The sequence below is a fragment of the Ipomoea triloba genome, chromosome 2, assembly GCF_003576645.1.
Source record: "Ipomoea triloba cultivar NCNSP0323 chromosome 2, ASM357664v1".
Classification (NCBI taxonomy): Eukaryota; Viridiplantae; Streptophyta; class Magnoliopsida; order Solanales; family Convolvulaceae; genus Ipomoea; species Ipomoea triloba.
In genome coordinates, this window is record NC_044917.1 from 6,243,199 (window position 1) to 6,269,706 (window position 26,508).

General features: G+C 35.8%; 6 protein-coding genes, 1 long non-coding RNA gene and 1 other non-coding gene across 9 annotated transcripts; 4 read left to right on the forward strand and 4 right to left on the reverse strand.

Annotated features, from left to right (window-relative positions):
• Positions 1-1,049: 1,049 nt before the first annotated feature.
• LOC116010451 (cytochrome P450 CYP72A219-like) lies at positions 1,050-4,254 on the forward strand. Its single transcript, XM_031249867.1, has 4 exons — positions 1,050-1,436; positions 1,599-1,819; positions 2,081-2,713; positions 3,606-4,254. The coding sequence occupies exons 1-4, from the start codon at positions 1,151-1,153 to the stop codon at positions 4,029-4,031; spliced, it is 1,566 nt and encodes a 521-aa protein (XP_031105727.1). The 5' UTR covers positions 1,050-1,150; the 3' UTR covers positions 4,032-4,254.
• Positions 4,255-5,064: 810 nt separating this feature from the next.
• LOC116009669 (fatty-acid-binding protein 3, chloroplastic) lies at positions 5,065-7,287 on the forward strand. The gene is made up of 5 exons (XM_031248787.1): positions 5,065-5,435; positions 6,136-6,237; positions 6,371-6,526; positions 6,615-6,829; positions 6,958-7,287. The coding sequence occupies exons 1-5, from the start codon at positions 5,210-5,212 to the stop codon at positions 7,114-7,116; spliced, it is 858 nt and encodes a 285-aa protein (XP_031104647.1). The 5' UTR covers positions 5,065-5,209; the 3' UTR covers positions 7,117-7,287.
• Positions 7,288-8,025: 738 nt separating this feature from the next.
• LOC116010155 (peptide methionine sulfoxide reductase B1, chloroplastic) lies at positions 8,026-10,518 on the reverse strand. The gene is made up of 6 exons (XM_031249429.1): positions 10,474-10,518; positions 10,075-10,327; positions 9,876-9,987; positions 8,985-9,050; positions 8,679-8,876; positions 8,026-8,289 (listed from the first exon to the last, which is right to left on the reverse strand). The coding sequence occupies exons 1-6, from the start codon at positions 10,516-10,518 to the stop codon at positions 8,262-8,264; spliced, it is 702 nt and encodes a 233-aa protein (XP_031105289.1). The 3' UTR covers positions 8,026-8,261.
• A 1,018-nt stretch (positions 10,519-11,536) lies between these two features.
• LOC116009900 (ribokinase) lies at positions 11,537-16,114 on the forward strand. Of its 2 annotated transcripts, XR_004096864.1 has the most exons (6): positions 11,537-12,274; positions 13,063-13,248; positions 13,558-13,753; positions 13,828-13,949; positions 15,663-15,822; positions 15,910-16,114. XR_004096864.1 is itself a non-coding variant. In XM_031249083.1 (5 exons), the coding sequence occupies exons 1-4, from the start codon at positions 11,624-11,626 to the stop codon at positions 13,917-13,919; spliced, it is 1,125 nt and encodes a 374-aa protein (XP_031104943.1). In that variant the 5' UTR covers positions 11,537-11,623; the 3' UTR covers positions 13,920-13,949; positions 15,663-16,076. The 2 variants fall into 2 exon arrangements, 1 of the variants encoding a protein (XP_031104943.1); XM_031249083.1 differs by having other exon boundaries at positions 15,663-16,076.
• On the reverse strand, positions 16,066-17,994 carry LOC116009897. The gene is made up of 4 exons (XM_031249081.1): positions 17,726-17,994; positions 17,044-17,630; positions 16,458-16,973; positions 16,066-16,322 (listed from the first exon to the last, which is right to left on the reverse strand). The coding sequence occupies exons 1-4, from the start codon at positions 17,958-17,960 to the stop codon at positions 16,188-16,190; spliced, it is 1,473 nt and encodes a 490-aa protein (XP_031104941.1). The 5' UTR covers positions 17,961-17,994; the 3' UTR covers positions 16,066-16,187.
• On the forward strand, positions 16,783-18,076 carry LOC116009901. The gene is made up of 2 exons (XR_004096865.1): positions 16,783-16,895; positions 17,861-18,076. It is a non-coding gene; the product is annotated as an uncharacterized LOC116009901 (long non-coding RNA).
• A 223-nt stretch (positions 18,077-18,299) lies between these two features.
• LOC116009899 (probable sodium/metabolite cotransporter BASS1, chloroplastic) lies at positions 18,300-21,469 on the reverse strand. Its single transcript, XM_031249082.1, has 7 exons — positions 20,788-21,469; positions 20,530-20,623; positions 20,417-20,450; positions 20,282-20,336; positions 19,933-20,016; positions 19,440-19,727; positions 18,300-18,603 (listed from the first exon to the last, which is right to left on the reverse strand). Exons 1-7 carry the CDS (start codon positions 21,313-21,315, stop codon positions 18,451-18,453), a joined length of 1,236 nt encoding a protein of 411 aa, XP_031104942.1. The 5' UTR covers positions 21,316-21,469; the 3' UTR covers positions 18,300-18,450.
• A 2,353-nt stretch (positions 21,470-23,822) lies between these two features.
• Positions 23,823-23,903, reverse strand: TRNAL-CAG. The gene has a single exon. It is a non-coding gene; the product is annotated as a tRNA-Leu (tRNA).
• Between the last annotated feature and the right edge of the window lie 2,605 nt (positions 23,904-26,508).

The following is a 26,508-nucleotide window of genomic DNA, read 5'->3' on the forward strand; positions in this document are numbered from 1 at the left end:
AACAGGTAGGGTACCCTAATATATGAGCCCATTGGATCAAGGGAGATGTCTTAAGAGGAATTAAGGGTGTCTTATATAGTGTAAAGGATTTTTCAAATGGTTGACAAATGTACAACATTAACTAGTCTTCATTCTTGGGCACACATGCGTTTTCCCACTACCTAGCTTCCAGCGCACTTCCCATGCAGTGAAGTTTCCTGCCTTTTAATACACATGATAAGTAGTGGCTTGGTAGGTTAGGGTGTGTGTTTGCATTGTGAAGGTCGTGAGTTTAGTACCCCTTGGTAGCACATCCTTTATTATTTTGCTCTATGCTTCATTATTCACCTACACACACACACACACACACACACACTAATGTTAAAGTGCATCCAGACCACTTGATCCCGTGAGTCCTGTGATCGAGATCATTCGTAAATGCACACAGGGTAGATGGTGTGTCTTCATGCTGAACGATCCCATGAGACCCTTTGTAAATGCACACAAGCTACTATACGGATGCCCACAGAGTAGATTGTGTGCATTCATGCTGCGCGAATTGCACATAATCTAGTCGTGTGCATTAATGTAGTAGCTTGTGTGCATTTATGAAAAGACTCACGGAAAGATGTGGATGCACTTCAACCTTTGCGTGTGTGTGCGTGTGTATATATATATATATATATATATATATATATATATATATATATATATATATATATATATATATAAACTCTTTTAACATGTTTATTTATAAAATTCGAATTTAAAATGTTTTTTTTTAAAGCTCATTCTAGTTAAAAATATACTATCAATATTAAATTTCGTGTATTTTAGGGGCAATCCCAAGTAAGTTGATAGTTGGTTGGACAATTATAAGATTCTAAGTTTAACTTTCAGTAAAGCGATTTATTGGCGTTATTGATTTAAGCCGGTCTACAAACTAAGTCCATTTATTTTATTTTTAAAAAAATTTGTAATCTTTTGTTGGCTATATATGCGCCTATGGCTATGAATTTATGACTAAGTTAAATAAATAAAAAGCCGAAATATCTCATCACCTATATTAAATTCGTTCGAGCTGAGACAGTAACGCCCCCTCCTCATCCCTCCAACACACACTCATCTCACATTCAGACAACACTGTCCATCCCCCCCAAAAATACAGAAAATGGAAGTGGAACACATCAACTCAGTTGTGCTATCATTGGCTCTGCTCATAGCCGCCCTGACATGGGCGTCATGGAGGATAATAAACTATGTGTGGTTCACTCCAAAGAAGGTGGAAAAATGGCTGAGAGAGCAAGGCTTCAGTGGCAATCCTTACAGGCTATGGCATGGAGACTTGAAAGATATAAAGAAGATGACCGCCCAAGCATACTCCAAACCCATCAGCCTATCCGACGATATCTTGCCCAGAGTTTTCCCCTTCCACCATCAAATCCTTCACAAATATGGTACCTATGATACGTTTTCTATTCTCGGTTTATTTCTTCTTTTTTACAGTGGTTTTGTCATTGTATTTATTATTTTATTATTTCTGTATCATTTAAATTCTGAGTTATATATAAGTAGAGATTGTAAGAAGGGCTGGGATTATATGAGTTTGCACTTTGCAGGAAAGAAATCATATTTTTGGCAAGGGCCAATTGCGAGGGTGTTGATCATGGATCCAGAAATGTTAAGAGAGATATTGTATAAGTACAGCATATTTCAAAAGCCTATATCCGGATCACCAATCTTTAGGTTGCTTGTTGCTGGAATCGTATCTCAAGAGGGTGAGCGTTGGGTCAAGCATAGAACACTCCTCAACCCTGCTTTCAAACTACATAACTTAAAGGTAGGTAACATTAATATTCTAACTAGTTACAGTACCTGTTAACCAACGTAATCTGTTTAGTGTGGTAGATCAGCACCTCTTCCCTTAAATATGAGGTTGGGGGTTTTATTCTCATGCATGTGAATAGAACCCATTTGACCAGTCCCCTACCATTTAGTATAAAGATTTTTAAAGTGCAAAAAAGTTAGCAAACGTCTAGTTAGGGCTAAACATTATAAATTCTTAAGCCTCTCTCACTTTCTATGTATCATTTTGTTATAGCAAATGTTGCCAGCTGTGCATGCGTGTTGCAGCAACATGGTAAGAAAATTGGAGAATTGGGTGAAAGAGAAAGGGGCGGTGGAAATGGACCTGTGGCCTCATCTGGGCAGCCTATCTGCAGATGTAATTTCAAGAACAGCATTTGGGAGCAGCTATGAAGAAGGGAAGAGAATATTTCAACTCCAAACAGAGCAAGCTAAGCTGGCATTCGGTTATACACAGTCAATTTATATCCCGGGATGGAGGTTTTTGCCCACTAAAACCAACAGGAGAATGCTACAAATCTACAAGGAAGTTCGCGGTCTTATGCTGGGAATTATCAATAAGAGAATCAAAGCAATGAGAGTGGGAGAAGCTGAAAATGATGACTTGCTGGGGATACTAATGGACTCTAATTTCAAAGCGATTAGGACAGGGAGAAGAAACAACGTTGGACTCACAATTGATGAAGTGGTGGAGGAATGCAAGTTGTTCTACTTTGCCGGTCAAGAAACCACTACCAACTTGCTGGCCTTCACCATTGTTATGCTGTGCAAGCATCAAGATTGGCAAGCCCGGGCACGCCAAGAGGTTTTCCAAGTTTTTGGAAACATAATTGAGCCAGATTTCGAGCGGCTAAATCACCTCAAAATAGTAAGCAAACTGCAAACATCATCCTATCTCTTAATTAGGATCAAACGCCTCTATGTCAGCCAAATAGTTATAGTTAGCAGCAACGTAACTTTAAGAACATCCGCCCAACCATCTCCTAACTACATACTCAATAGCTAAGTTTTTAAGTGCAAACTAAGAAGGAAGGTAGTTAGCAAAAACAAAAAAAAAGAAAAAGAAAACAATGAATTGTTAGAAAAAAAAATAAAAAATGTAGGCATATATTGCACGCGCCCAATTGGGTGCAAGTGTGAATTCCGCGCAACAATAAGTCTGCTTGTCTTTTTTTTTTTTTTTTTTTTTTATTTATGGGGAGGAGAAAAAAAACTTATCTTCCTACAAGAATCACACATTCTCTCTCTCTTTCTTCTCTCACTTCCGTATGCATCATCCATTTTGCCTATTTTTTTTTATGGGGAGGAGACAAAAAACTTATCTTCCTACAAGAATCACATATTCTCTCTCTCTTTCTTCTCTCACTTCCGTATGCATCATCCATTTTGCCTAAAAAAAATCACCAAAAACTACTAATGTGGATACCCTAAGTCCGATACTATGTTAAACTTTACCCTTCAGGCCTGCGCCCAACATTTCCCTTTAGTACATGCTAGTCTTAACTACATAATATATCACTTGTTAGGATTAAACCCTTAATACTATGCCAAAAAGTTATAGTTTGTAGTGAAGAACCAATTTTATTTCTTTATATTTGTAAAGCAGCCAATGCTACATTTTCGAAAGACAAGGTGATATATAGACTTTCCCTTTCAAGAAGCTTCTCTCAACAATTTCACTAGGGTAGCCATCTGGTGCTGGATTTGTCTTTCAACCCACTCCTCAACACTATCTAACCTGTATTGTGATAATGTTGCAGGTAACGATGATTCTGTACGAGGTTCTGAGGCTTTATCCTCCGGCAACTATGTTGCTCAGGAAAACGGTTGGGAAGACAGAGCTAAGAGGTGTGACTATGCCTAATGGATTGGAGCTAATGTTGCCGATGATCTTTGTGCATCATGACACTGATCTTTGGGGCGATGACGCTAAAGAATTCAAACCAAGCAGGTTTTCGGAAGGGATAGAGAAAGCAACGAAGGGACATGCTTCATTCTTCCCGTTCAGCTCGGGTCCAAGAGTATGCATCGGCCAACATCTTGCAATGACGGAGGCTAAATTGGCTATAGCCATGATCCTCCACCATTTCTCCTTAGACCTGTCTCCATCCTATGTGCATGCTCCATTTTCCCTTCTCAGTCTTCAACCTCAATATGGTGTTAATGTCATCCTCACCAAAGTTTAGACATAGAACCCTAAGGCTCTCTTTTAAACTCTGGGGATTGAAGGGAAATTATACATTTATATATATTTTATACATCATGTCATAAATATGGTAAGTAGACACTGTACTTGTAATAAGAGATTTGACATGTCCTAGATATTATTCTCCGTTGGTGTATTATAATATTCATATGTAACAATGTTCGTATTGCCTCTAGTATTCTAAAACTTTCCAATTAGGTATACTATTTCTTTTATTTTATATAATATTATCGGCACTAGTACAGTAGTACTAGAAATATTCGTACAATTAGGTATGTCATACATTTTTTTAGTACAAGTATGTCATACATAATTACATAATACAATCAACACTGATATTAATCATTAGTTTTAAAAAATGCTACAAATTTGGCTCTTAATGAAAACGGCTTATTGACCTTCTTGGGTTGAGCCCATCAATTATGAGCAAGTAACCTAAGTTGATTTATCTCTTTGTAGTTATTTGTTAGTTAGAGTTACAAGATAAAATTTAGTCAATATAATGTAGTTCCCTCGTCACTAAAAAAAAAAAAGTTAAATTTACACTATAATTAGAATGTGTTTGGTTCGCACATGGGATCGGAATCAGTATGGGTATCAAATACTTGATAAGGGTAATGGGTTTTGGTGAAAATATTTTGCATGTTTGGTGTAGGGCGGAATGAAAATGATTATTAATAGTTGGGGAAGAAAGAAGGAAGGAAAATGAAACCCTTATTTCATTAGGGTATGAGTTTTTCAATTAATAAGGTATTCCAAATCCATAGTATATTCTAAAAACATGTGAACCAAACAATAACAATCTCTGTGATACTCATACCTTATGCCTAAATCCTCCAACCAAAAACACCCTTATATGTGAGGAATGAATAAAATTGATAACATAGTTCCCCTCATGCATTTGACATGATAGTGTCATTACTTGTTAAAACTACACACAAAAAGCTAAGAAAGTTAGGTTGTTACAGGACCCCACATATCTATGATGATACATGCCCATTTGTTCATTCGTTCTCACAAGCTCACCTGCATTCAGAGATAAAGGGCCAAGGAAAAAAATTAGAGGAAAATGGAAGGAAAAAAGATACTTCATACTTAATACTACCTAGGCCTAGGGGAATTCGCCTTCTGTTACCCTCCTCAATTGAGAACAAGAACATGGCTGCAGTTGGGTCAATGCCTGCGTCACTGTGGGTTTCGGTTTCAGCACCTACAAAATTAAAGATCACTTCTTGCAATGTCAAACCCAGATTTTCTCTTCCTCTCAGCAAAACCCACAGTTGTTTCACTCTCTTTTCCACATTTCCTTCTCATTTCTCATTAGGGTCGTCGGATGCTAGGCTTCCCGGTCTATTCTCGCCCAGAGCTGCTTCATCTTCTTCTGGTAATTTGATTAGTACATGTGTTTATTGAATTACTTGTATTCAGCATATATTTCTTTACCCAATGCAGAGGAAAGATGAATTCTCATTTATTGTTGTATAGTTCAAGAGAGAGATTGCTTGTATTTGCAGTGTTGTTAGGTTTCAGATTACTGGCAATTTTCTTTCTCTATGTTGACAAGTTGTATCTCTGAGTCTCTGACAATAATTTAGAGAACTGAAGGCCATAGCTAGAAAGTATACTGCAGTACCTTCAAAATTGGATCTTTTTCTTCAATTTGTATGATAAATGCTTGAATTTGAGCTAGAAATGGGAGGGTGTGGTGCAAAAATGGAAGTGATCGCATGATATTGAACTAAAGTACTCCTGATTATTTACAATTGAATTTGGATGTACTCAAGTGGAGAATAACAAATAGTCACTTTCAAGTTCCATGATGCATGATTTGGTCATATTGAATATAGAGTATTGAATTTGGAAGCGGCTTATTGACTTTCTTCGTTTGAGCCAGTCAGTCTAGGCTGGTTTCCTTTGCCAGCTAGGGTCACAAGGCAAGGTTTACCCAATGAACACCCTTGGGTCCCCTCGTCACCCAAGAATATACAGTATTGAAAATCGATAAAAAGGAGCATATATGTCTACTAGATTGAATATCTCATCCCCCTTTGAGAAACAACTGATTAGATTTGAACTTGTTTCAGTTGGAAATGCAGAGTACGTAGAGGAACCAACAACCAATGTAAAGTTCCAAAGATCATTGAGCCTCCCTGGTTGCTCCACATCTTTATCTTTGCTTGGGACTGGTTAGCTGCTATCCAAAGTCATAACAAAATTTCTTCTAACTTTTGAAGTTTCAGTTTTGCTAAATTCACAGTAGCCGCTATGTTTACACTCGTGCTTTTATGAACTAACTTTGGCAGATACAATTACTTTTAGGATACAGGGAAAAAGTTTTTGCAATAATTGGTGTTAAGGTCTATGCTGCGGGACTATATGTCAATGAATCCATCCTCAATAAGTTAGATGCCTGGAGAGGACGCTCAGCAGCCGAGCTACAAAATGATTCCTCGTTGTTTGAGACCATATTTAAAGGTAATTACGTTTGATTATCTGGTGGAGCAAAGAATTAGAAAGTGCAAAATCCATGGAGAATTTTAGTAATTGATTATTTGTACTGCAGCTCCTCTGGAGAAATCTCTAAGCATCGTTTTAGTGAGAGATGTTGATGGCAAAACTTTCTGGGATGCGTTAGATGAAGCTATCTCGCCAAGAATCAAATCGCCCTCTGCAGATGATGGAACTGCCCTTTCCACATTCCGTAGCATCTTTCAAGGGAGACCTCTTAAGAAAGGAACTTTCATAGTGTTAACTTGGATTGACCCAACCAAAATGCTTGTGAGTATGCATCCATTTCATATAAAACTGTTCATTCTACTGTTTCTTCAAGCTTGAAATTGATGTTAACTGATGGATTGTTTTGGTTGGAAATTTACGAATTTTGAGATTTTGACACTGCTATGTAGGTTTGTGTATCATCTGATGCAACGCCTTCCTCAATTGATGCTAAGATTGAATCGGCAAACGTTACTTCAGCTCTGTTTGATGTATTTCTTGGAGGCAATCCAGTTTCTCCTTCCTTGAAAGCATCAGTTGCCAATGGATTGGAAGTAGTGCTCAAGTGAATTTTGCTGTGCTAAGTTGCAGAGTAGCCTTTTTTGGGTTCCAGCTTTGTTGAGGAATTTTGTAGCATTGTGTAGTCAAGTTACATTGCTTCAAGTTTCTCTTTTAGACCAAGAACAGTAGTTATTGCAAAGAGAATTAATATCAGTTAATTATTTCCTAATTTTCTAGTCTACAATGTTCTTAACTTTCCTAATTACTTGAGTTCTAATCTGTTTCTTAATTAATTAATTCTATTCCTGATTGAGCTGGGATTACTATATAATTTTCAATTGAGAAAAGTTTCCTAATACTAAACTTAATTGGATTGAGAAATTATCCCAACTCCTATATAATACTTTCGTAACCCAACACTGGGGTGGATCATCAATTCTTCATCATCTTACTATCTTAGTGCTCATCACTTCATCAGTATGCCTTGCCAAAAGTTGGAACTCCTTAGCGGGGAGTCTACTACATTGTGTTTCTCGCTCAATATTATACTTTACATACTTTCAATGTTCCGATGAAGTTAGCTGTGAAGTCTTCTAAGGTCGAGTTTTCTGATTTTGTTTGAGAGAAGGGCAAATCCTGAAAAAGTTCCAAGAATGTCCCTATATAATTAAGTGATTTGGAGACGACATGAGTGTATTGCATAGGAACACTATGTACAACCTTCTTGTGGAGTACGCTCCCGACGGAACACTCCAGAGATTGATGAATTCTCGGGAAGGATTCATCTGCTTATCAGCTTCTGAAGGGAATCTTAAAGGTGCACCGTCTTTAATTATCCACTGTGATTTTGAAATTTCTTTGTAAATTCTAATGATTATGAACTATGAAAGTATGAAAGTTTAGTGTAAATCTCTAATGTGGATTGTATAAAGGATATGATGATGGGTTGTTAGGTTATTACAAGAAACTAGTACATATTTCAAAGAAGAGTTAATACTCATTTTGATCCCTCCACAACTAAGTATTGAGTTAATACTCCAACTCCCACAGTTTATATAAATGTGTGTTCATCCATAAGAAGTTGAATGTTACATATACAATGACTCAAACAACTCAGAGGTACATTGAAGTCACCAAGCAAAGCTGGAAAATTACATACATACATCTTTAATGCCACAGATTCACATCCTTCCTGTCCACCCTTTGATAGTTCCTATTTTGGTTTCAATTTCAAGGCAGCACTGCAAATATGAAAATAAATAAATAAATAAATAAATAAAATTGTGAATACCACATCTTTGACATGTTTCAAGTTCATGGGGATGTTCTCGAAACGCAGTGCTGTAAAAATCAGCCTAGGCGGCCGCCGACTAGGCATTAGGCACCCCTAGGCCGAGGGGATTTCACCCCTAGGCGCCTTTTAGTCAGCCGGCCGACTAGGCGCCCAACTCGACCAAGTCAACGCCTAACTCGGCAGAGTTTTTTTTTTTTTAAAGGGTTTAAGGTGGTTACACATTATTATTATTTTTTTACTTGGCCGCCCAAACGCTCTAGACACTAGGTTCCCCCTAACCGCCAACTAGCGCCTAGCGCCTTCTGCAACCTTGTCAAAAGGAAGGAAATTCGGTACCTATTGATGCAGTAGCGCTTTCCGGTAGGTTCGGGGCCATCGTCAAATACATGACCTAGATGAGCATCGCAAGCTGCACACAAAACTTCCTGGCGAGGCATGAAAATGATGGACAAGTCTAACTTTGATTTCACATTGTTTCCAATGGGCTTGTAATACGATGGCCACCCGGTTCCACTATCAAACTTGGTGGATGATCTGGAAAACGCAATACTATCAGCATTGACCTCTGATACATTGTTAAAGGCCTCTTGCTATATCATCAATGGTGTTTCCTTTAACACATAATACAACTAGAATACTTACTCAAAGAGTGGAGTGTCACAACAAATGCAATGATAAGTGCCGGGAGTTTTGGTGTCCCAATATTCCCTGAATGTGAATAAATGGGTTAAGATGTAAGAGGCACTGCCAAAGAAACATGTTTGTAGCATAAAAGGTAAAGTTTCATTAACAGATACACTTAACTACATTGCAGTGAACTGAATGACTCATAGGATGTACTCTCCTCATCTAAGTGGTGGCAGACTATCTACAAACAATATCTAGCACATATAATGAAAAGACTGCAACTTCTCAAGTGTATGCAAGCAAGAAAATTTTCATACCACCCCTTTATATATGATGAATATTGACAGTAAACTCCAATACTCTGTAGATGCAAACAGTTAAATATGAAATAAAATTGGGAAAAAAAGCTGAAAAATGCTCAACTTTGTTTGAATATGAAGAAATGATAACAGGGGCAACCCCAATCAAGTTGGTCAGTCTGTTGGCTTAGTAACCATAATGTTGAAAGTTTGATTTTCCGTGGAAACAGCCTATTGGCCTTCTTGGTTTGACCTAATCAGCTAGCTATGGATAACTTAGACTGATTTATCTCCTTGTGTTACTTTGAAGGCTAGGGTAGAATTTACCCTGTGTACACCATCGGGTATTGACTGCAGGCTTCATCGTCACTCAAAAACTCTATGATCACACTCCTAACCAGCACTAGAATGTAAGAAACAACTCAATCCACATCCTCAAACTTAAAACTTGAGCAATTCTTTCTCTAAGACCTATTGCAGAAACACCTAAACCTAAACCAAACTAAAGTAATATGTTCCAAATATGACAGGATCTCTTAGGAAGCTACCAAATAATATTGAATTACAGGAAAATAAATAGAGAAAGATGAAGATAAAAGGGCAATACCCAGTAAAAGCCCTCTCAGTACCCTTTTGCCGTGTGATGTAAAATTGTTGTGCTGTCAGCTGCTTCTTCCACTCCCCATCACTAACTGAGCTAAAATCTTTATTGCTCACCTCTGCATAACACAATGCATGGAATCATAAAAACAATGAGAAATCCTTTTTGTATGTAGAGAGAGAGAGAGAGAGAGAGAGAGAGGAACCTTGAGCGCTGTCTGGTTTGGGTGAAGAAGCAGAGGAGCCCATACCACGAATCAAGAAGGAAACTTTATTTCTTGGTTTGTTAAACGATCCAAAAGCTAAAGAAAATAGAGGTTTGCGATTCGACCCAGAAAGGGATTTGGATGAAAGGTTAAGCGGTGAGCTGACGCTACTAGTTATGCTGCGAGCAGCCATTGACACCCAAAACCGATTCTTGAGAAGGTACGGCCTCCATTTTCTCGTTATGGACGGAGACTATGTTCCAGTGCAGCTCGAGTGCATTCATGGTGATGCTCCATTCATTTCACCACCGTCGGATTTCATCAGTTTCAATCCGCTTTCAACACGTGGCTATCTTACGTCGGCGTATGTTAAGGCTTTCCCGTTGCCACGTTGACTACAAGAGATCCACAATCGGGCAGGGCCTTTTCAACTTGAAAGCCCATTTATGCTAAATTGTTAAGCCCAAATACAAAGGCTTGCGTCGCTACAATAGTTACACTATGGACTCGGGTCAACCTTAACTTGTAAAGTGGACTTGTATTCAAAATACATAATTTACATACTGAATGTTCATAATTTGAATTGCGAACGTTTAGTATGTAAATTGTAAATACTCAATATATAAATTGTGTATTTTAGGCTCGGATCCACTTGCAAGATAGACTCGTGTCTATAGAATAATTTGTTCTGTGGCTACACGTCAAATTATATCATGGATCATAGTTCATCTTGTAAGTTGAATTTTAGTCCAAAATAATGTTTTTTGTCAAAACTTTTATTTTTTTTACATTTATATGTTCAAAAACAAAGCATTATATTTTCATAAACTCAAAACTTAATTTAATGTTCAAAAAATCAAACATTAATATTCAGACACTATATATTCATAAACTTAAAGCTTAATTTTCATAAATTAGACACTACAATATTTACTTTGTGACATTATATGTTCATCACATGCCTTACATATGTTAAGAAATTCAAAGTTTAATATTCAAAATTTGACGTTATATATTCATAAACTCAAACATTAATGTTCATACATTAGTATATTTAAAATTTTAAAATTTAATGCAAAAACACGCATGACGCGATACAACGTTGTTGTTTTAGAAAGATAGCCTCCGATCATGGTATAAAAGAAATTCACAATCAGCCTTTTTGCCTATTGAAAGCCCATTTATGTTAAGAAAATAATATTTAGATTCTTAAATTTTACTCTCTACTTAACTTCTTTATATAAAAATGTGATGTTGACACTTTAAACCCACAGAATAAAGATAATCTATCATATCTAACTAAGTCAATGAATAAAAGTTAAGTATAAACAATGAGTCCATGTAGTAGAAGTCTTTAGGTTAAGCCAAAATACAGAGACCTGACATGGCTACACGCATTCAAAAGAGCGTAAACTTTATCCCAATCCAAAAGTATAAAATATACTTGTCACCATCACAGTCCAAACCATAGTGGATGACTCGGAGCAAGGACTGAAACAACAAGTAGAAGTCTAGAACAGAAGGGGAAGAAGGAGCAACAGAGGAGAAGATGGGAGGACTCTCAACGCTCTCACAATCACAACAATGGGGCCCAAAGCCGAAGACTATTCCCACACAAATGGAGAATCCCAGGAATTTCCCAGTCCAATTGAACCCCAGACCTAACCCATCCCTAAAAAAACCGAAATCCCTTTCTTGTTCCGCTTCCAGCCCCTCAAAATCCCAGCCCATAGACAAGAATTCCACCCCGCCCTTGGTGGTGGTGGGATCAGCCAATGCCGACATCTACGTGGAGATCGACAGGCTACCACAGGAAGGGGAGACCGTCTCAGCCAAGACTGGGCAGACCTTGGCTGGGGGCAAGGGAGCCAATCAGGCTGTGTGTGGTGGAAAATTGGCATACCCAACCTACTTTATGGGTCAGGTGGGTGAGGATGCCCATGGGAAGTTGATTGTTGAGGCACTTGAGGGTGGTGGGGTGATTCTTGATCACCTCAGAACTGTGGCTCATGCACCCACTGGGCATGCTGTGGTGATGCTCCAAGAGGATGGGCAGAACTCAATCATCATTGTGGGTGGTGCCAACATGTCCTATTGGCCAGAGAGTTTGCCTGAGGAGTACTTGGAGGTGGTGAGGAATGCCGGGATTGTTCTGCTCCAAAGAGAAATTCCTGATTCTGTTAACATACAAGTGGCAAAGGTCAGACCTTTTGTCTTTCTTTTTGAAAAATAAATGATTTTGGCTAAAATAGTTAGCTTTCAGTCAATATTGACTTATTTGACCATTATTAGCTGTTTGACTTGATTAAAAAATTAATATAAGTGTTTAGTTAATTCGCTTTTTAACTCCAAAATGCTTAAGAAGTAAAAAAAATTATACGAAACGGACTAGCTAATAGCTATTTTACCAAACACCTTTCTTTCTACCCTTGGCTAATGTTATCAACTAATTATACTCTCTAACCTAATCAGCTAACAGCCCTTTGCATTAAGAAGAATATTTTCAATATGTTTATCCACTTGATCTTGTTGCATGTGTCTTGCATATTCCTAATGAAGTGTATGTACCTAAACTTGATGAGAATGTCTCTCTTTTAGCAAGAGTTAAGGATAGTGAATTTAACTCAGTTGCAAACATTTGTAACTAGTGGGTTAATTGGCATTTCTGTGCTGCTTCTCAATACACAGAGCATATAACTTTATTAGTTAACATTTCTAGAACTAAATTTTTGTTATAATAAATTACACTTTACAAAATTTACAAGTTCCCGTTTTGGTTATTGGGCTCACTGACTCCTAAAGGCCATTTCCAAATAAGGAATGAAAAAGTAATTGAATACCAATGAGAAAGAAATTGAAATGGAAAAATGGGAAATAACTATGGTTATAGCCTTCTTCTTCTTCTAAGATTCATGTTTTTGTTTGTGGTTAGAAATTTTAAGAACTGCTTCTTGCTTGTTTAATGCTGTAAAGATTCTTGTGTACCAGGCTGCTAGGAGTGCACATGTTCCAATTATTCTGGATGCTGGTGGTGTGGATTCTCCAGTCCCTTCAGAACTTCTTTCAGTTGTTGATATTTTCAGCCCAAATGAAAGTGAGCTTGCCCGGCTAACAAAAATGCCAACGGAAAATTTTGAACAAATCAAGCAAGCTGTGGAAAAATGCCATGACATGGTCAGTTGGCATTCACATTAGTGTTCATAGTTAATTTTATCCCCTTCACAATGTGTTCATGAACGACTATGTTTCAGAAAGAGTCAGTTGCCAGTTTATGTTTTCTATTTTGTTGTATTTACTCTCAGATGAGCTTGGAGTAAAGACAACAATATTATGTCTCCAACTTGTCAAAATTACTCATAACTGTAGCAACAGTTGCCCAGTTCTCTGCGTGAATAACTAGACGCGGTTGTTGTCATGGGACTCTGGCATCACATTATCTCATCATTTAATCATTTTAGATTATAAGTATCGGTTTTGTTTCAGGGTGTTAACCAAGTTCTTGTGAAACTTGGGGCCAAAGGATCAGCTCTTTTCATAAAAGGAGAGGAACCAATTAGACAGCCCATCATTAAAGCTGAGAAAGTCATTGATACAACTGGAGCTGGGGACACTTTTACTGCTGCTTTTGCAGTAGCCCTTGTCGAAGGAAAATCCAAAAAGGAATGTTTGGCATTTGCTGGTATGCACTATTGTCATGTCTCCAATTGTATTATGAGCCTATCAACTCTCTGACAATGTTTGATATTGCCACAGCTGCCGCAGCATCTCTCTGTGTTCAAGTGAAGGGAGCCATTCCAAGCATGCCTGAAAGGAAAAGAGTTCTGAATCTTCTCAAGTCTCTTTGAGGATATTGCATCATTGCCTAGAAATAAGAGGTAGTCATCTCTACCGTAATAAGTTCTTTCACCTTTAAGGAAATAGTTGCTTCATAGGAGTACAAAGGAACTTAAGAAGAAGAAAACTGAGAGATAAGATTAGACATGTAAAATCCATTGTTGGCTTTGTGATTAACTTTTGGAGTTTTTGTCCACATGGTAGTTCTATTTAATACATAATAACCTTTGCTAGTAATCTCCACTCTATATCACACCCAGTTGGTGCATCAAAGGCAAGAATATAAGTCTGTGCTACTGGTTTTTTTTTTTTTTTTTTTTTTTTTTAATTTATTTTTATTTTTTTTTTTTTTTTTATTTTAATTTTTTTTTTTTTTTTTATTTTAATTTTTTTTTTTTTTTTTATTTTAATTTTTTTTTTTTTTTTTATTTTAATTTTTTTTTTTTTTTTTATTTTAATTTTTTTTTTTTTTTTTATTTTAATTTTTTTTTTTTTTTTTATTTTAATTTTTTTTTTTTTTTTTATTTTAATTTTTTTTTTTTTTTTTATTTTAATTTTTTTTTTTTTTTTTATTTTAATTTTTTTTTTTTTTTTTATTTTAATTTTTTTTTTTTTTTTTATTTTAATTTTTTTTTTTTTTTTTATTTTAATTTTTTTTTTTTTTTTTATTTTAATTTTTTTTTTTTTTTTTATTTTAATTTTTTTTTTTTTTTTTATTTTAATTTTTTTTTTTTTTTTTATTTTAATTTTTTTTTTTTTTTTTATTTTAATTTTTTTTTTTTTTTTTATTTTAATTTTTTTTTTTTTTTTTATTTTAATTTTTTTTTTTTTTTTTATTTTAATTTTTTTTTTTTTTTTTATTTTAATTTTTTTTTTTTTTTTTATTTTAATTTTTTTTTTTTTTTTTATTTTAATTTTTTTTTTTTTTTTTATTTTAATTTTTTTTTTTTTTTTTATTTTAATTTTTTTTTTTTTTTTTATTTTAATTTTTTTTTTTTTTTTTATTTTAATTTTTTTTTTTTTTTTTATTTTAATTTTTTTTTTTTTTTTTATTTTAATTTTTTTTTTTTTTTTTATTTTAATTTTTTTTTTTTTTTTTATTTTAATTTTTTTTTTTTTTTTTATTTTAATTTTTTTTTTTTTTTTTATTTTAATTTTTTTTTTTTTTTTTATTTTAATTTTTTTTTTTTTTTTTATTTTAATTTTTTTTTTTTTTTTTATTTTAATTTTTTTTTTTTTTTTTATTTTAATTTTTTTTTTTTTTTTTATTTTAATTTTTTTTTTTTTTTTTATTTTAATTTTTTTTTTTTTTTTTATTTTAATTTTTTTTTTTTTTTTTATTTTAATTTTTTTTTTTTTTTTTATTTTAATTTTTTTTTTTTTTTTTATTTTAATTTTTTTTTTTTTTTTTATTTTAATTTTTTTTTTTTTTTTTATTTTAATTTTTTTTTTTTTTTTTATTTTAATTTTTTTTTTTTTTTTTATTTTAATTTTTTTTTTTTTTTTTATTTTAATTTTTTTTTTTTTTTTTATTTTAATTTTTTTTTTTTTTTTTATTTTAATTTTTTTTTTTTTTTTTATTTTAATTTTTTTTTTTTTTTTTATTTTAATTTTTTTTTTTTTTTTTTTTTTTTTTAATTTAATTTTATTTGCTTGTTTTACCTGAAAAGTTATGTTTCACCTTCTTGTGATAGCAATTGTGTTTCAACATTTCTCTTGATCTGATATTATTACTTTGGGCTTGGCATCAACAGAATTGAAGGTTTGCATCTTTACAAGTGATGATTAAGCTGCTCATAAATCTTTTTATCGTGTCCCTCTCGTTTGTAATGGGACTCCGGACTCCTGCTTTTTCTGAAGGGAGATGCTCAAGTTGATGAGTTGATATTATGAGGAATGGACTACCTAGATGAGGTTAGCAATTGAGCAGTTTGTGTTTTTCACTGTTTCTTTGGGACGACATGTGCTCTTCCAATGAATTACTCTTATTTTTTATTGAAGTAAACATGCTCAAAGGAACAAGTGGCGTGCTGTTTATCCTGGATTGATTGGATGTGAGACGTTTAATAAAATATTGAGTTTCCGTCTTTTCCTAATCCTTTTTCTTCTTAATGCTATGACTAAAAATAAAGTTTTTGACTAGCTGAGGCTGTACAATTTTGGGTAAATATTGCTTTTCTCATATAGAAAGAATTTTTATGAATTATATCATTGGTTCTCTCCCTTGTAAAGTCATGATAAAGATAAGACGATAGAAACAGTAGTGGAAAATCTTGAAATCAATTATCACTATTCCAAATAATTATGTCAAAGTCACCAACTCTCCATTCTGCGTGTTCATTCTCACTAATGAATATCTCTGTTCCCAGATCAATAGATGGCCATGATCTCTTAGCTGGGGAAGTCCCTGGATCCTGCAACATCACAAAACCATTCATCATTAAGAAAGCTTTGCATTGTTTATGTATTTATGTGCATTGAATTACTGCTTGTGTTCATAGTTTCAGTCTTAAAATGATAGATGACTAAACCAAAAAGGAGAGAAAAACCTGGTAGAAATAAAGGGAGTCTGAGAGCTTCCCAACATCAAGTTCCCATGTTCTTGGGTCACCTATCCAACCTTCACCCCTCTTGGTTGGATATCCATATACCCCCCAGACAGGATGAGGCAAAATTTGCAGTATTTCCTGAGGTTGAGGATTGCTATATGGGTCACACAGGTTATAGGGCTCTTCAAGATGCTCAGCATTTCCTGGAGAGCAGTACAGGTGATAAGCTTCATAGGGGAAGTTATCTTTGTCTGTGCGATGGATGCGGGTCCCATTTGGGAGGGTGTGGTATGGTGGACATGACCCAAGGCTCTGGGGATTGCACCATGAGTCTATGCTAGGATTTAGGATCATCTCACTATAGCGAGTAACATCTGAGGTGACATCTCCGCTGCATGGATGCCCATTGTTCTTCCAACAACTGCCGATGTCCATAAGGTAAAACTGGCTTCTTGGTCCCCCTCCATGCATTACTTCTAATGTGAATCTCACTTTGAAATTTGGTGATTCTGGAACCTAAAATATGTGAACTTTTAGACAAGAAAACTAGAGTTATGTGTGTTTTCAAAAAAAAAAAAGACATTACCCTTTTCAACATTCCTCTTGTTTGATAATGATATCCACCAGAAAATCCTACCGTTGCATCTGATCTTAGGTATAGCATCAACCATGGGTATTTCTTTGATGTCTTCAAGTAATGGTGAAAATTCCAACTTCCTTTCTCAACTTCCTTCTCCCATGTCACTGCATAATACGAGTACGAAGAATTTTTATCCGTTCTTGCCTTCTCAATGTCATCATTATCCAAATCCCATGTTCCATAGAAGCTCCCCTTCAGTTTGCCTTCCTGAATAGTAGTATAGTTATGATAAATCTGGGGCATGTTCATACAACCTTTCCCAAAGCATGGGAACCCAGTTTCTGGTGTGGGAAGGAACACTTTCCTGCCATTTTTAGGGCACAATGCTGCCATTGTATCCATGTTTCCACTCTTGAGCATTATCATCCAGAACTGCCATGGCTTTGGTTCATCTTTAACTTCGCATTTATCACCCAAGTATAGTTCCTTCCACGCCGCATATTGATCAACAGTGGTGGTCCAGAGTCCTTGATAGAAAGCATCTGATATACCAAGCTTGTTCTCCCTCTCAGTCACCCTATGTATTAAGCTGACTTTTTTTCCAAAAATAATGTCAAATTTAGATTTCTTTTCAAGAATAGGCTAACCTTGGTATTTAAGGAAATGTGGTAGAAATAAGGGAACTCACTGGGTGAAGTAGAATTGTCAATGTCAAAGCAATCTGCCTGCCTTGGACTCCCCATCTCTGGAGCTTCTTCACCAACCTCATTGCACTGATTCCATGCTTCAATGGCTATTCTAAGACCATCTCTTCTCATCCCAGGATCACCAATGGCTGAAAATTGTTCTTGATTGGAAGAGATCACTGAGTTGAAAAATGCAATTGCGAGAACCGATACAACACAAAACTGCTGCAGAAACATTATTAGCAAGTGTGTTCAAAACAAATTTTCTGACTTCATAACTAGTTTGGCAGCATAGTATATATACAGGAACTTTAGATAATAAACGAAGCCTTTGTGTTTTACACATTTTTGCACTTAAAGGGTTAATGGGTTGTCCACAAGTAGCAGCTTTGACGACAATCAAATATGGTTGGTGAGAAGTTTATTTTCAAGCATTTTTTTTTCTTTTGGTAATTCTCACAAACAAGTTTTCTGCATTACCTAAAGTCAATCAATATTCAAAACTAACATGGGATTACTTTGCAAATGCATAAAATTCTTCAATATAATTCATGACTGAGCAAATTGCAAGCAAACTTAAGCTCAAACACAGACGAAAATCCTTCATTGATGACTACCAAACTCAACTTAAGGAATTGATTCAGATTTGTTAATGCCCACATAGTTTGCAATTAAGTACGAGAAAATACAACTGGTGTGAAGATTGTGTGGACAGCTACGAGATTACTCAGTCCCGCATTTCTGAGGGAACAGAACGCCTCCAGATTCCAGCTAAAGCACTGCCAAAGATTGAGTGGCAGACGCTAGAAACAGCACAGGGCACTGCAGTAAGTGGATTCCCAAAGTGTTGGGTGGCAAGAACTACTCCAAGAACTGAGTTCTGCACCATAAAATGATGAGTTAATCGCGGAAAGGTTAACAATTGCTATTAATTAGCACAGAAATGGAGAAATAACAATTTCATAAAAATGTAAGCAACACAAGGAAAAATGTGTAAATATATTTTTAAAAAATTATAAATATTAATTATCTATTAGGTTTATGATAAAAAGTACTCCATAATAGACTAATAAATAAAAGTAAGTAATGTACTAGTCTATTAGAGTTGCTACTTGCTGGAGTCACAGCTACATGATTTGCAACTTGAATAAAGAGTCAAAAACTAAAGAGTCTTTCTGAATAAGTTAGGAGTAGGGCTTTTGGTTTTGCATATTTTCACCCTAATGATGGGCTTGGTATTGCAATTTTTTTTAAAGATGGGCTTGCACATAGCTTTACCAAAACTAAGTGATTTTTTGAAGTACTAAAGTGGATTGTAAACTCATGGTCATAGCTTGTCAGCACTTTTTTTTTTAATAATAGTTCGTAATCGTGACCAGTCCAATTTGAACTGTAACCGATGGTTCATGGCCCTCATGCCTTCATCGTTCGTCAAAATAAAAAACCTTAATTGCAACAATAGTACATCTGGTTCGAACCTTAAAACCTTTCATACGGTTTAGGTTTAGGTTTAGTTCACACAGTGCATGATTCGGTTTTGAAAAACTGAACTGTGGCCACCTCTATAGTAATCCATTAGCACATCCTTTTCATTTAATTGCAAGAATTTTTTTTATGCAGTCCAACATTGTGCATTGAGATGATTTCAAATATGAAAAAGATATGCAAATGCCCATTAAAAATAAACCTTTCACAAGTCATTGTATTATTGCATACCTGCATACCAACTTCAATAGAGATTGTCCTTGAAGATGATACATCAATCCCAAGCATCCTGGCGAGGAAATAGCCAAAGAAGAACCCAGAGGAATGAAGAAGAGTGGTAGCAAGAACCACCTGTAGACCTGATGTGAGGATTGCAGAAGAGCTTTGTGCAATGGCATTTCCACAAAGAACTGCAACAGTTGCTACAGCAATCGGAGGCATCACGGGAGAGACAACTTTGACAAGGCTTTGGAAATACTGATTCAGAAATGCGCCTGCTAAAACAGGAAGGAGTACCACCTGCAGTTGGCTTGTAAAGTAAGATTATGGTCCTAACAAATAAAAGATATGTTCCGTCTCAATTAAAAGTCTAAACTGCTCTTTATCAAGTAGTGCAGAAGTTCGAACTTCGAACTACATTCAAATTCTATGACCTTTTTTGTTTTTGTTTGGCTATGGTACCACACTAACACGATAGAAATAACTGCTTGACGAGGAATGTTACCTGCAAAGTGGACACAAAAAGTCCAGCTGCATCCACTGCAACATATTGCCCTGCAAGCTTGGCTGTGAGAAAAGGGGTCATGACCTGTAACCAACTTAGAATTACTTGAGAGGTTTTGCAGGAAGATAATTGCAACAAATATAGGCTAAGGCTAGTAAGAGTGGCCACACAGAATGTCCTCTACAGATCATATAGATGCATTAAGGTTGAGTATTACATGGTTGTAGTATGCATTAACTTGAAAATGCTAAGTAAAGAGAAATTGCAGTATGGATTAACTTGAAAAGAACTGAAATTTCTGTAAGAAATGAAGCAAATACACAGGAAAAAAAAAAATTGAGCTACCAACCACAGCAGATAGGGTACTTGCAGCAGTCATCAAGACTGAAAGAGCCACATTTCCCCTGCACATATGAAGTAGCCAGGAGTCCTGTCTTAGTGAAATAGAGGGAAAGAAATTATATCCCAAAAAACATTCAAATACCTTGCAATGTAAGTGACAATGTTGCTTGCTGTCCCTGTGAAGTGACGAAAAACGATTTAAGGAGAGCAGAAACCGGAAGGCCATAAAACAAGTATCTTAGTTCTAATTTGTACCTCCAGGACAGCAGCCAACTAAAATTAAGCCCGCGGCATAATGGGACGGCAAGTTCAACAGCTTACTTACAAAAAATCCTGATAAAGGCATTATCTGCATTACAAATTTTTCATGTTAGTGGTAAGGAAAGCAAACTGGATACTTCTATAATAGCATGCATGCTTATACCACCAGTTATTCATGCACACTTTTCAGCTTAATATAAGAGCACCAATCATTCACCCATAAATATGATTGGAAAAGAAAAAGAAAGAGACCGAGTACTGAAGCAGAAAACCAGACAGCAATTCCTTGGGCATAGCCAATGCAGAACGAAGATCATCAAACGTCAGAGTCATGCCCATGCCAAGCATAGTAAGAGTGATTCCCATGACGGTCCATTTGGGCTGGACCCAACTGAACGAGCTGGGCTTCACTAAGCCTAAAAAGCAGCCTAGTGCAACCCAAACCGGGAAAGCAGTAGATACGGCTTCACCAATTACTTCAACCCATTCCCTAAAACTTCTCTTGTTGTCATCACTTCCGTCTGCAGACAAAGCGTTCGACGAATTGCCACAAAGAAGTGGACATCTAGTTATTAGTCCGGGCTTGTTCCTGATAAAAGGTGATCGATTTACGGAGTTGGGCTCGTCATTGGATGTTGACAGGGAATGGGAGATGAAGATGCGCGGTGATTTGGAGGGCGATTGAACTTGGATTCTTGAAGTGAGATTTCTGTAATCTGGAGTGAGAAATCTTGAAGGATACAGGTAATTGGTTATTGGATATGACTGCGAAGATAGCATTTCTCCGTGCTGCTTTTGCGTTTCGGAAGAATATAACGCCCCCACTCCCAGTCCAGTCTCTGTTCGTTCTCAATGCTCACTGTTGTGCTTCACCGGGAAATGCCATTCGAATACTGATTATTATATCACCGATCCCAGTTTGTTTAATACAGTTACTTTTTCGCACAATTTTAAATGCAACTTGACAAATGTTACTAACTTCTCAATATTATCCTTTAAGTAACATGGCGTTTGGTTGGTAGGAGGGAATTAGGGTGGAAAATAATAGTAAATATACCCCAGGACCGGTCGGATACACTCCAGAATCGGTCCGAGGCCGTGAGGTCGGGAGGCCGGCTGGTCGGGCGGATTGGTGCGAGGTCGGGTGTCACGGGCCGAACAGTACCTTCAATCGAGCGACAATGTGGCATGCCAAAGGCCACCACGTGCTCCTTCCCGCTTGGACACGGAGTAAGGCGGGCGCATGCGCGCCACGTTCCCGTCATGCCGGAGGCCCGGCGTTCACGCCTCTCTCTCCTCATAAATACTACGGAGTAGATGATAGTAAATATACCCCAGGACCGGTCGGATACACTCCAGAACCGGTCCAAGGCCGTGAGGTCGGGAGCCCGGCTGGTCGGGCGGATCGGTGCGAGGTCGGGCGTCACGGGCCGAACAGTACCTTCAATCGAGCGACAACGTGGCATGCCAAAGGCCACCACGTGCTCCTTCCCGCTTGGACACGGAGTGAGGCGGGCGCATGCGCGCCACGTTCCCGTCATGCCGGAGGCCCGGCGTTCACGCTTCTCCCTCTTATAAATACCGCATTTATGAGGAAAGAGAGGATCTTTTGGCCAATTCTTGACTAAGTCTTGAAGTGAGCTCGGACAGTAGGGAAGCCCACTGCCGACCTGCCGAGCCCTTCGAGCCCATACTTGACTTGTAAACCGGGTTTGGATAGGCAATAACAGATCGTATTTTCCGGTTCTAGCTTCGTACCCGTATTTTACCATATCAGAAAAGAATTGTAATTCGGTGTAATTGCAATTCAATGAATAAAGTAAGAATTGAAATTACAATGTTTGGTATGCAGAAATAGGAGTACAGGGAATTGAAAAGTAAGCAATGAAAAATTACTAAAATACCCTTATGTTGTGGTAGATGTTGTAATAATAGTAGTAGTAGTAATAATAATAATAACAACAACAACAACAATAATAATAATAATTATTATTATTATTATTATTATTTCAAATTTAAAAAAAAAAAAAAAGACAAAGGGTATGAGAAGAGGGGCAAAATTGTCTTTACACCAACAAATTGCCCCTCCTCTCCACCGAATTTCAATTCATCATTTGGAGAGAATTGCAATTCCCTCCAACCAAACACTGTAATTTGGAATTCATTGAATTGCAATTCCCTCCAAACTACATCCAACCAAACATGCCATAAGTGTTATTCGTGCAAAGTAGATGTTTCAATCTTGGCTAATTCAACATCTTTTGGAGCAGTTGCTATCTTTCACATGGGATTATTCCTGACAACTATTTCATTATCTTGGTGGAAGAATGAGAGGTGGAAGAATGAGAGGTGGTAGAAAATATGTGTCCAATCAAATTGTTAGCAAGTGTCGGCTCTTTACTGACTTTTTCTAATTTTCAGACATATGTCATTAGTCATGTTAACATATCAGAAAATGTGCATGCTCATACGTTAGCTCGTTCATGCAAACACTGATCTTAACATTTGAATTGGTTCACCCTCTCAAAAAAAAAAAGTACAATTGTACTTCCCTTATAGATTGTCTAGAAAATAAAAATAAAAATAAAAAAGGTAAATTGAAAAATGTGAGAATGTTATATGGAGTATTTAATTTTGGAACAAACAAAAAATGAAAGTAAAACATGTGAAATGAGACGGATAATTGTCTGTATCCTCTTAATTCTTATAGTTGTCTAGTTGAAAAGATAAATAAATGGGATAAGTGGCAAATAATCTCGAGCGTAATTTATCATCAATTCAACTTCTATGAGTTTCAAATGTGATTCATATGCCAAAGATCTTGTGATCTAGTGGCACTCGGTTTACACTCCCACATAAAAGGGAGTGGGTTTGAGCCTCCTCCTTCAGTAGATTTTAGAAAGAGTCAGAATTTTACTGTTTTAGAGAAAATTTCACTTTAATTATTAAACTTTTATAATTGAGTGTATGACTATGTAATTTGTATTATATTTGGTCATGTCCGGACTAAGATTATCCACAATGATATAGGGCACACATACTATAACTAAGCGACATTGTTATACAATAAAATTTCAGCCAAATATTTTTTTTTTTTTTTTTTTTGAGAAATCAGCCAAATATTATTGACACCACCAATTTCCTGTCCAGTATTTGGCTCGTCCGGGTTTGCTTAAGCCCAATATAAATGGGTTTGACCTCTCTTAGCTAATTTTGGGTCGGTCCGGTTTGCTTTGGAGTTTGGCCTAGTACAAACAGATTTTGCTTTTGAAGTGGGAAAAATTTAATGTCAAGAATGGGATTCGAACCCATGCCCTTTCGGACCAGTACCTGAAACTGGCGCCTTAGACCAGCTCGGCCATCTTGACCATGTTATTAGTTTTTCTTCATTTAAGTATATAGAGCGTGGTTTTGCGTTTTATATATCTGATGTTATATAATCCACCACAGCTTCCAATGTGGTCATGTGGACACGTCTGTCAATAATCACAAGGTTATGCGAAACCTAAATTTGGATCCCTATGAAGGTGAAGGTTGTTTCAGATGACCGCTTCCCCTCAAAACGGCTATTTATTTTTTAATCAGAAAGGATGAGACCCCAAACAAATATAAGAGTTATGAATCATTTTTAGGCGAGTTCTAGGAATACCTCACTTGTTCTCGCTAAGAATTTGCTTAAGGGTCTTCGAGGGATGTTCAATGACTTTGTATCCCTACTCATGATCATTATCCCTCGTTGCAAGTCAATGTGCTGACTAATTCTGTTTTCTGAGAATATCTATTACTTTGGCACTCTATCGTTGTTGCATCATTTTGACACATTCTAACATTAAGAATTACCACGAGCATTGTCCTATTTTCCTCTGCTAGTTATACACCACCTTTAATTTTTAGAGTTGCTCTGAACTAGAATGTGTAGCACTCCTCTCTCCCAAGCGAGCTTAAGACTATGCATAATACCTGATAAGAGCATCCATAATAGTAGAGATTTTTTGTGGTTTTTGAAGTGTTTTTGTAAGTGTGATTATGAAATTGAATATGAGTGAGAAGAGGAAAAAAAAAAGGAGGGGGGTGGGGTGGGGATAACATTAAAGCTATTTTTTTTATAACAAAACTACAATCTGTTAGCGCCTGTGAGTGCACGCACCCGTTGGGCGCATTTATCTCTGTCACGCGAGTGTTTTGCGGCTGGAACATTAATGTTGTGGGTCCCACTTTTTGCAATAAACTCAGCTCTTGCATAAGAAACCCTTCTCTTCTCTCTCTTCTTTATCTCTCATCCATGTTGGCATTGTTACCATAAAAAACCGTGAATAATCCATAGATGTTGATGCTCTAATTCGACTTATTCAATCGAACACGGTCCTAGGCTACACGAGAACCCAACTAGTCATGATTCAGTGTGATCACGTAGCAAGCCACCACATCCTCCCTGTTGCCCTGTGTTGCTTTTGCTACCATCAGTGTGCAGCGCCACCCATCCCTGCTCTAGTTTGAATTTATTTTTTAAAAATAAATAAATAAATATTTGTACACTAAAATTCACATAAGCACTAGATATCTGTTGAATCGGCGCTAATATAAGTTATTTTAGACCTAAAGACGCATTTTTATCAATTTAATGAACTTTGATGGAATTTATTTTTTAATTAAGGATCGAATAGCACTATTTCTTTTAGTTAGTACGTACTTCTTTCATTCATTCAAAAAAAAAAAACAAAAAAATTGCCTATGTCATGTGATTTAATTTAAACTTAAAACCTATACTTTGGAGAGTTAAATTACTAATATTGGGTGCACGCGAATTCACCAAACACAACGTTAGCCAATATAAAATTAATTTAAATGAAGTCCATACTTATCCAAACTTCTCAATTAGGTTAAGTGTGCAATCATTAGCAACGGTGGAAGCATAGATTAGTTAATTTGGAAGGAGATGGAGAAGACCATATATGTTGCGATTTTAATTTGCAACGTTAAGTACGTATGGCGTCGTTTTCACTTTTCAACCGCTGGCTACAGCCTACAGTTGACGACCAATTTATGAGAAAAATTGAAATTAAAAGATGGGAAATCTTGTAATTTTGTGTTCCTAAGTTTTTGAATTGTTGTTATTTTCGTTTGAGTTAATACCACAAATGGTCATCTGACTATTGGGCTAATACTCCTTTTAGTCCTCGACTTTCAATTCGACCACAAATGGTACTTTCATTTTTGACCACAAATAGTCCTCCATTAAAAATTCTGTTAAATAGATGTTAAATCTAGGGGTATTATCGTCAAATTGATATATATAATTGTCATAAAATAAAAATGTTTACAATTTTTCACCAACAAACATAATTGAAAAATTAACAAATATAAATAATCCTAAATAAAAAGACAATACACATTATTCTTGTAATTATGCATACAAAATGAAAATTTAATATTAGAGTTATCTGTTTTTAATTTAACCAACAAATTAAAATGGAAGAATTTTTTTAAAACCTTGTTTCCATAATTTTCATGGTTGTTCATACATGGATGATTAATAGTTTTCACTCTTCATTAATCGATCAAACATTTTGTTTGGGACATAACTGAAGGTCGCCACCGTTGAATTAATATAATTAATCAAGTACAAATTGCAAACATTAATTATGGAATTTTTTTTTAAAATTTGTTCATTTATGTGATTTGTCACGTCCATTTTGTTATATTAACTTAATGTTTATTAATGTTTGAAATTAATTATGGTGTCATATAATTCTCAAAAAGAAGTAATCATAATAATATTAATCAATTTGACGATATTACCCCTAGATTTAACACCTATTTAACAGAAATCTTAGCGGAAGACTATTTATTGTCAAAAATGAAAGTCAGAGGACCATTTGTGGTCGAATTGAAAGTCGAGGACTAAAAGGAGTACTAGCCTAATAGTCAGAGGACCATTTGTGGTATTAACTCTTTCCGTTTCTAATTCTGACT

Excerpts from the sequence above, each read along its gene's own strand:
- LOC116010451 (XM_031249867.1), top strand. The coding sequence starts at position 1,151 with ATGGAAGTGGAACACATCAACTCAGTTGTGCTATCATTGGCTCTGCTC. Across the intron at positions 1,437-1,598 it reads TCAAATCCTTCACAAATATG|GAAAGAAATCATATTTTTGG; the intron begins GTACCTATGATA and ends TGCACTTTGCAG. Across the intron at positions 2,714-3,605 it reads GGCTAAATCACCTCAAAATA|GTAACGATGATTCTGTACGA; the intron begins GTAAGCAAACTG and ends ATAATGTTGCAG.
- LOC116009669 (XM_031248787.1), top strand. The coding sequence starts at position 5,210 with ATGGCTGCAGTTGGGTCAATGCCTGCGTCACTGTGGGTTTCGGTTTCA. Across the intron at positions 6,527-6,614 it reads GTTTGAGACCATATTTAAAG|CTCCTCTGGAGAAATCTCTA; the intron begins GTAATTACGTTT and ends TTTGTACTGCAG. Across the intron at positions 6,830-6,957 it reads TTGACCCAACCAAAATGCTT|GTTTGTGTATCATCTGATGC; the intron begins GTGAGTATGCAT and ends ACTGCTATGTAG.
- LOC116010155 (XM_031249429.1), bottom strand. The coding sequence starts at position 10,518 with ATGGGCTTTCAAGTTGAAAAGGCCCTGCCCGATTGTGGATCTCTT. Across the intron at positions 9,051-9,875 it reads ACTGAGAGGGCTTTTACTGG|GGAATATTGGGACACCAAAA; the intron begins GTATTGCCCTTT and ends ATTCACATTCAG. Across the intron at positions 8,877-8,984 it reads TGTGACACTCCACTCTTTGA|ATCATCCACCAAGTTTGATA; the intron begins GTAAGTATTCTA and ends TGCGTTTTCCAG.
- LOC116009900 (XM_031249083.1), top strand. The coding sequence starts at position 11,624 with ATGGGAGGACTCTCAACGCTCTCACAATCACAACAATGGGGCCCAAAG. Across the intron at positions 12,275-13,062 it reads TTAACATACAAGTGGCAAAG|GCTGCTAGGAGTGCACATGT; the intron begins GTCAGACCTTTT and ends CTTGTGTACCAG. Across the intron at positions 13,249-13,557 it reads TGGAAAAATGCCATGACATG|GGTGTTAACCAAGTTCTTGT; the intron begins GTCAGTTGGCAT and ends GTTTTGTTTCAG.
- LOC116009897 (XM_031249081.1), bottom strand. The coding sequence starts at position 17,960 with ATGTTTCTGCAGCAGTTTTGTGTTGTATCGGTTCTCGCAATTGCATTT. Across the intron at positions 17,631-17,725 it reads TGACAATTCTACTTCACCCA|TCAGCTTAATACATAGGGTG; the intron begins GTGAGTTCCCTT and ends TTGGAAAAAAAG. Across the intron at positions 16,974-17,043 it reads CAAGAGGAATGTTGAAAAGG|GTTCCAGAATCACCAAATTT; the intron begins GTAATGTCTTTT and ends CACATATTTTAG.
- LOC116009899 (XM_031249082.1), bottom strand. The coding sequence starts at position 21,315 with ATGCTATCTTCGCAGTCATATCCAATAACCAATTACCTGTATCCTTCA. Across the intron at positions 20,451-20,529 it reads AGTTGGCTGCTGTCCTGGAG|GGACAGCAAGCAACATTGTC; the intron begins GTACAAATTAGA and ends GTCACTTCACAG. Across the intron at positions 20,017-20,281 it reads CAAGTACCCTATCTGCTGTG|GTCATGACCCCTTTTCTCAC; the intron begins GTTGGTAGCTCA and ends AGTTGGTTACAG.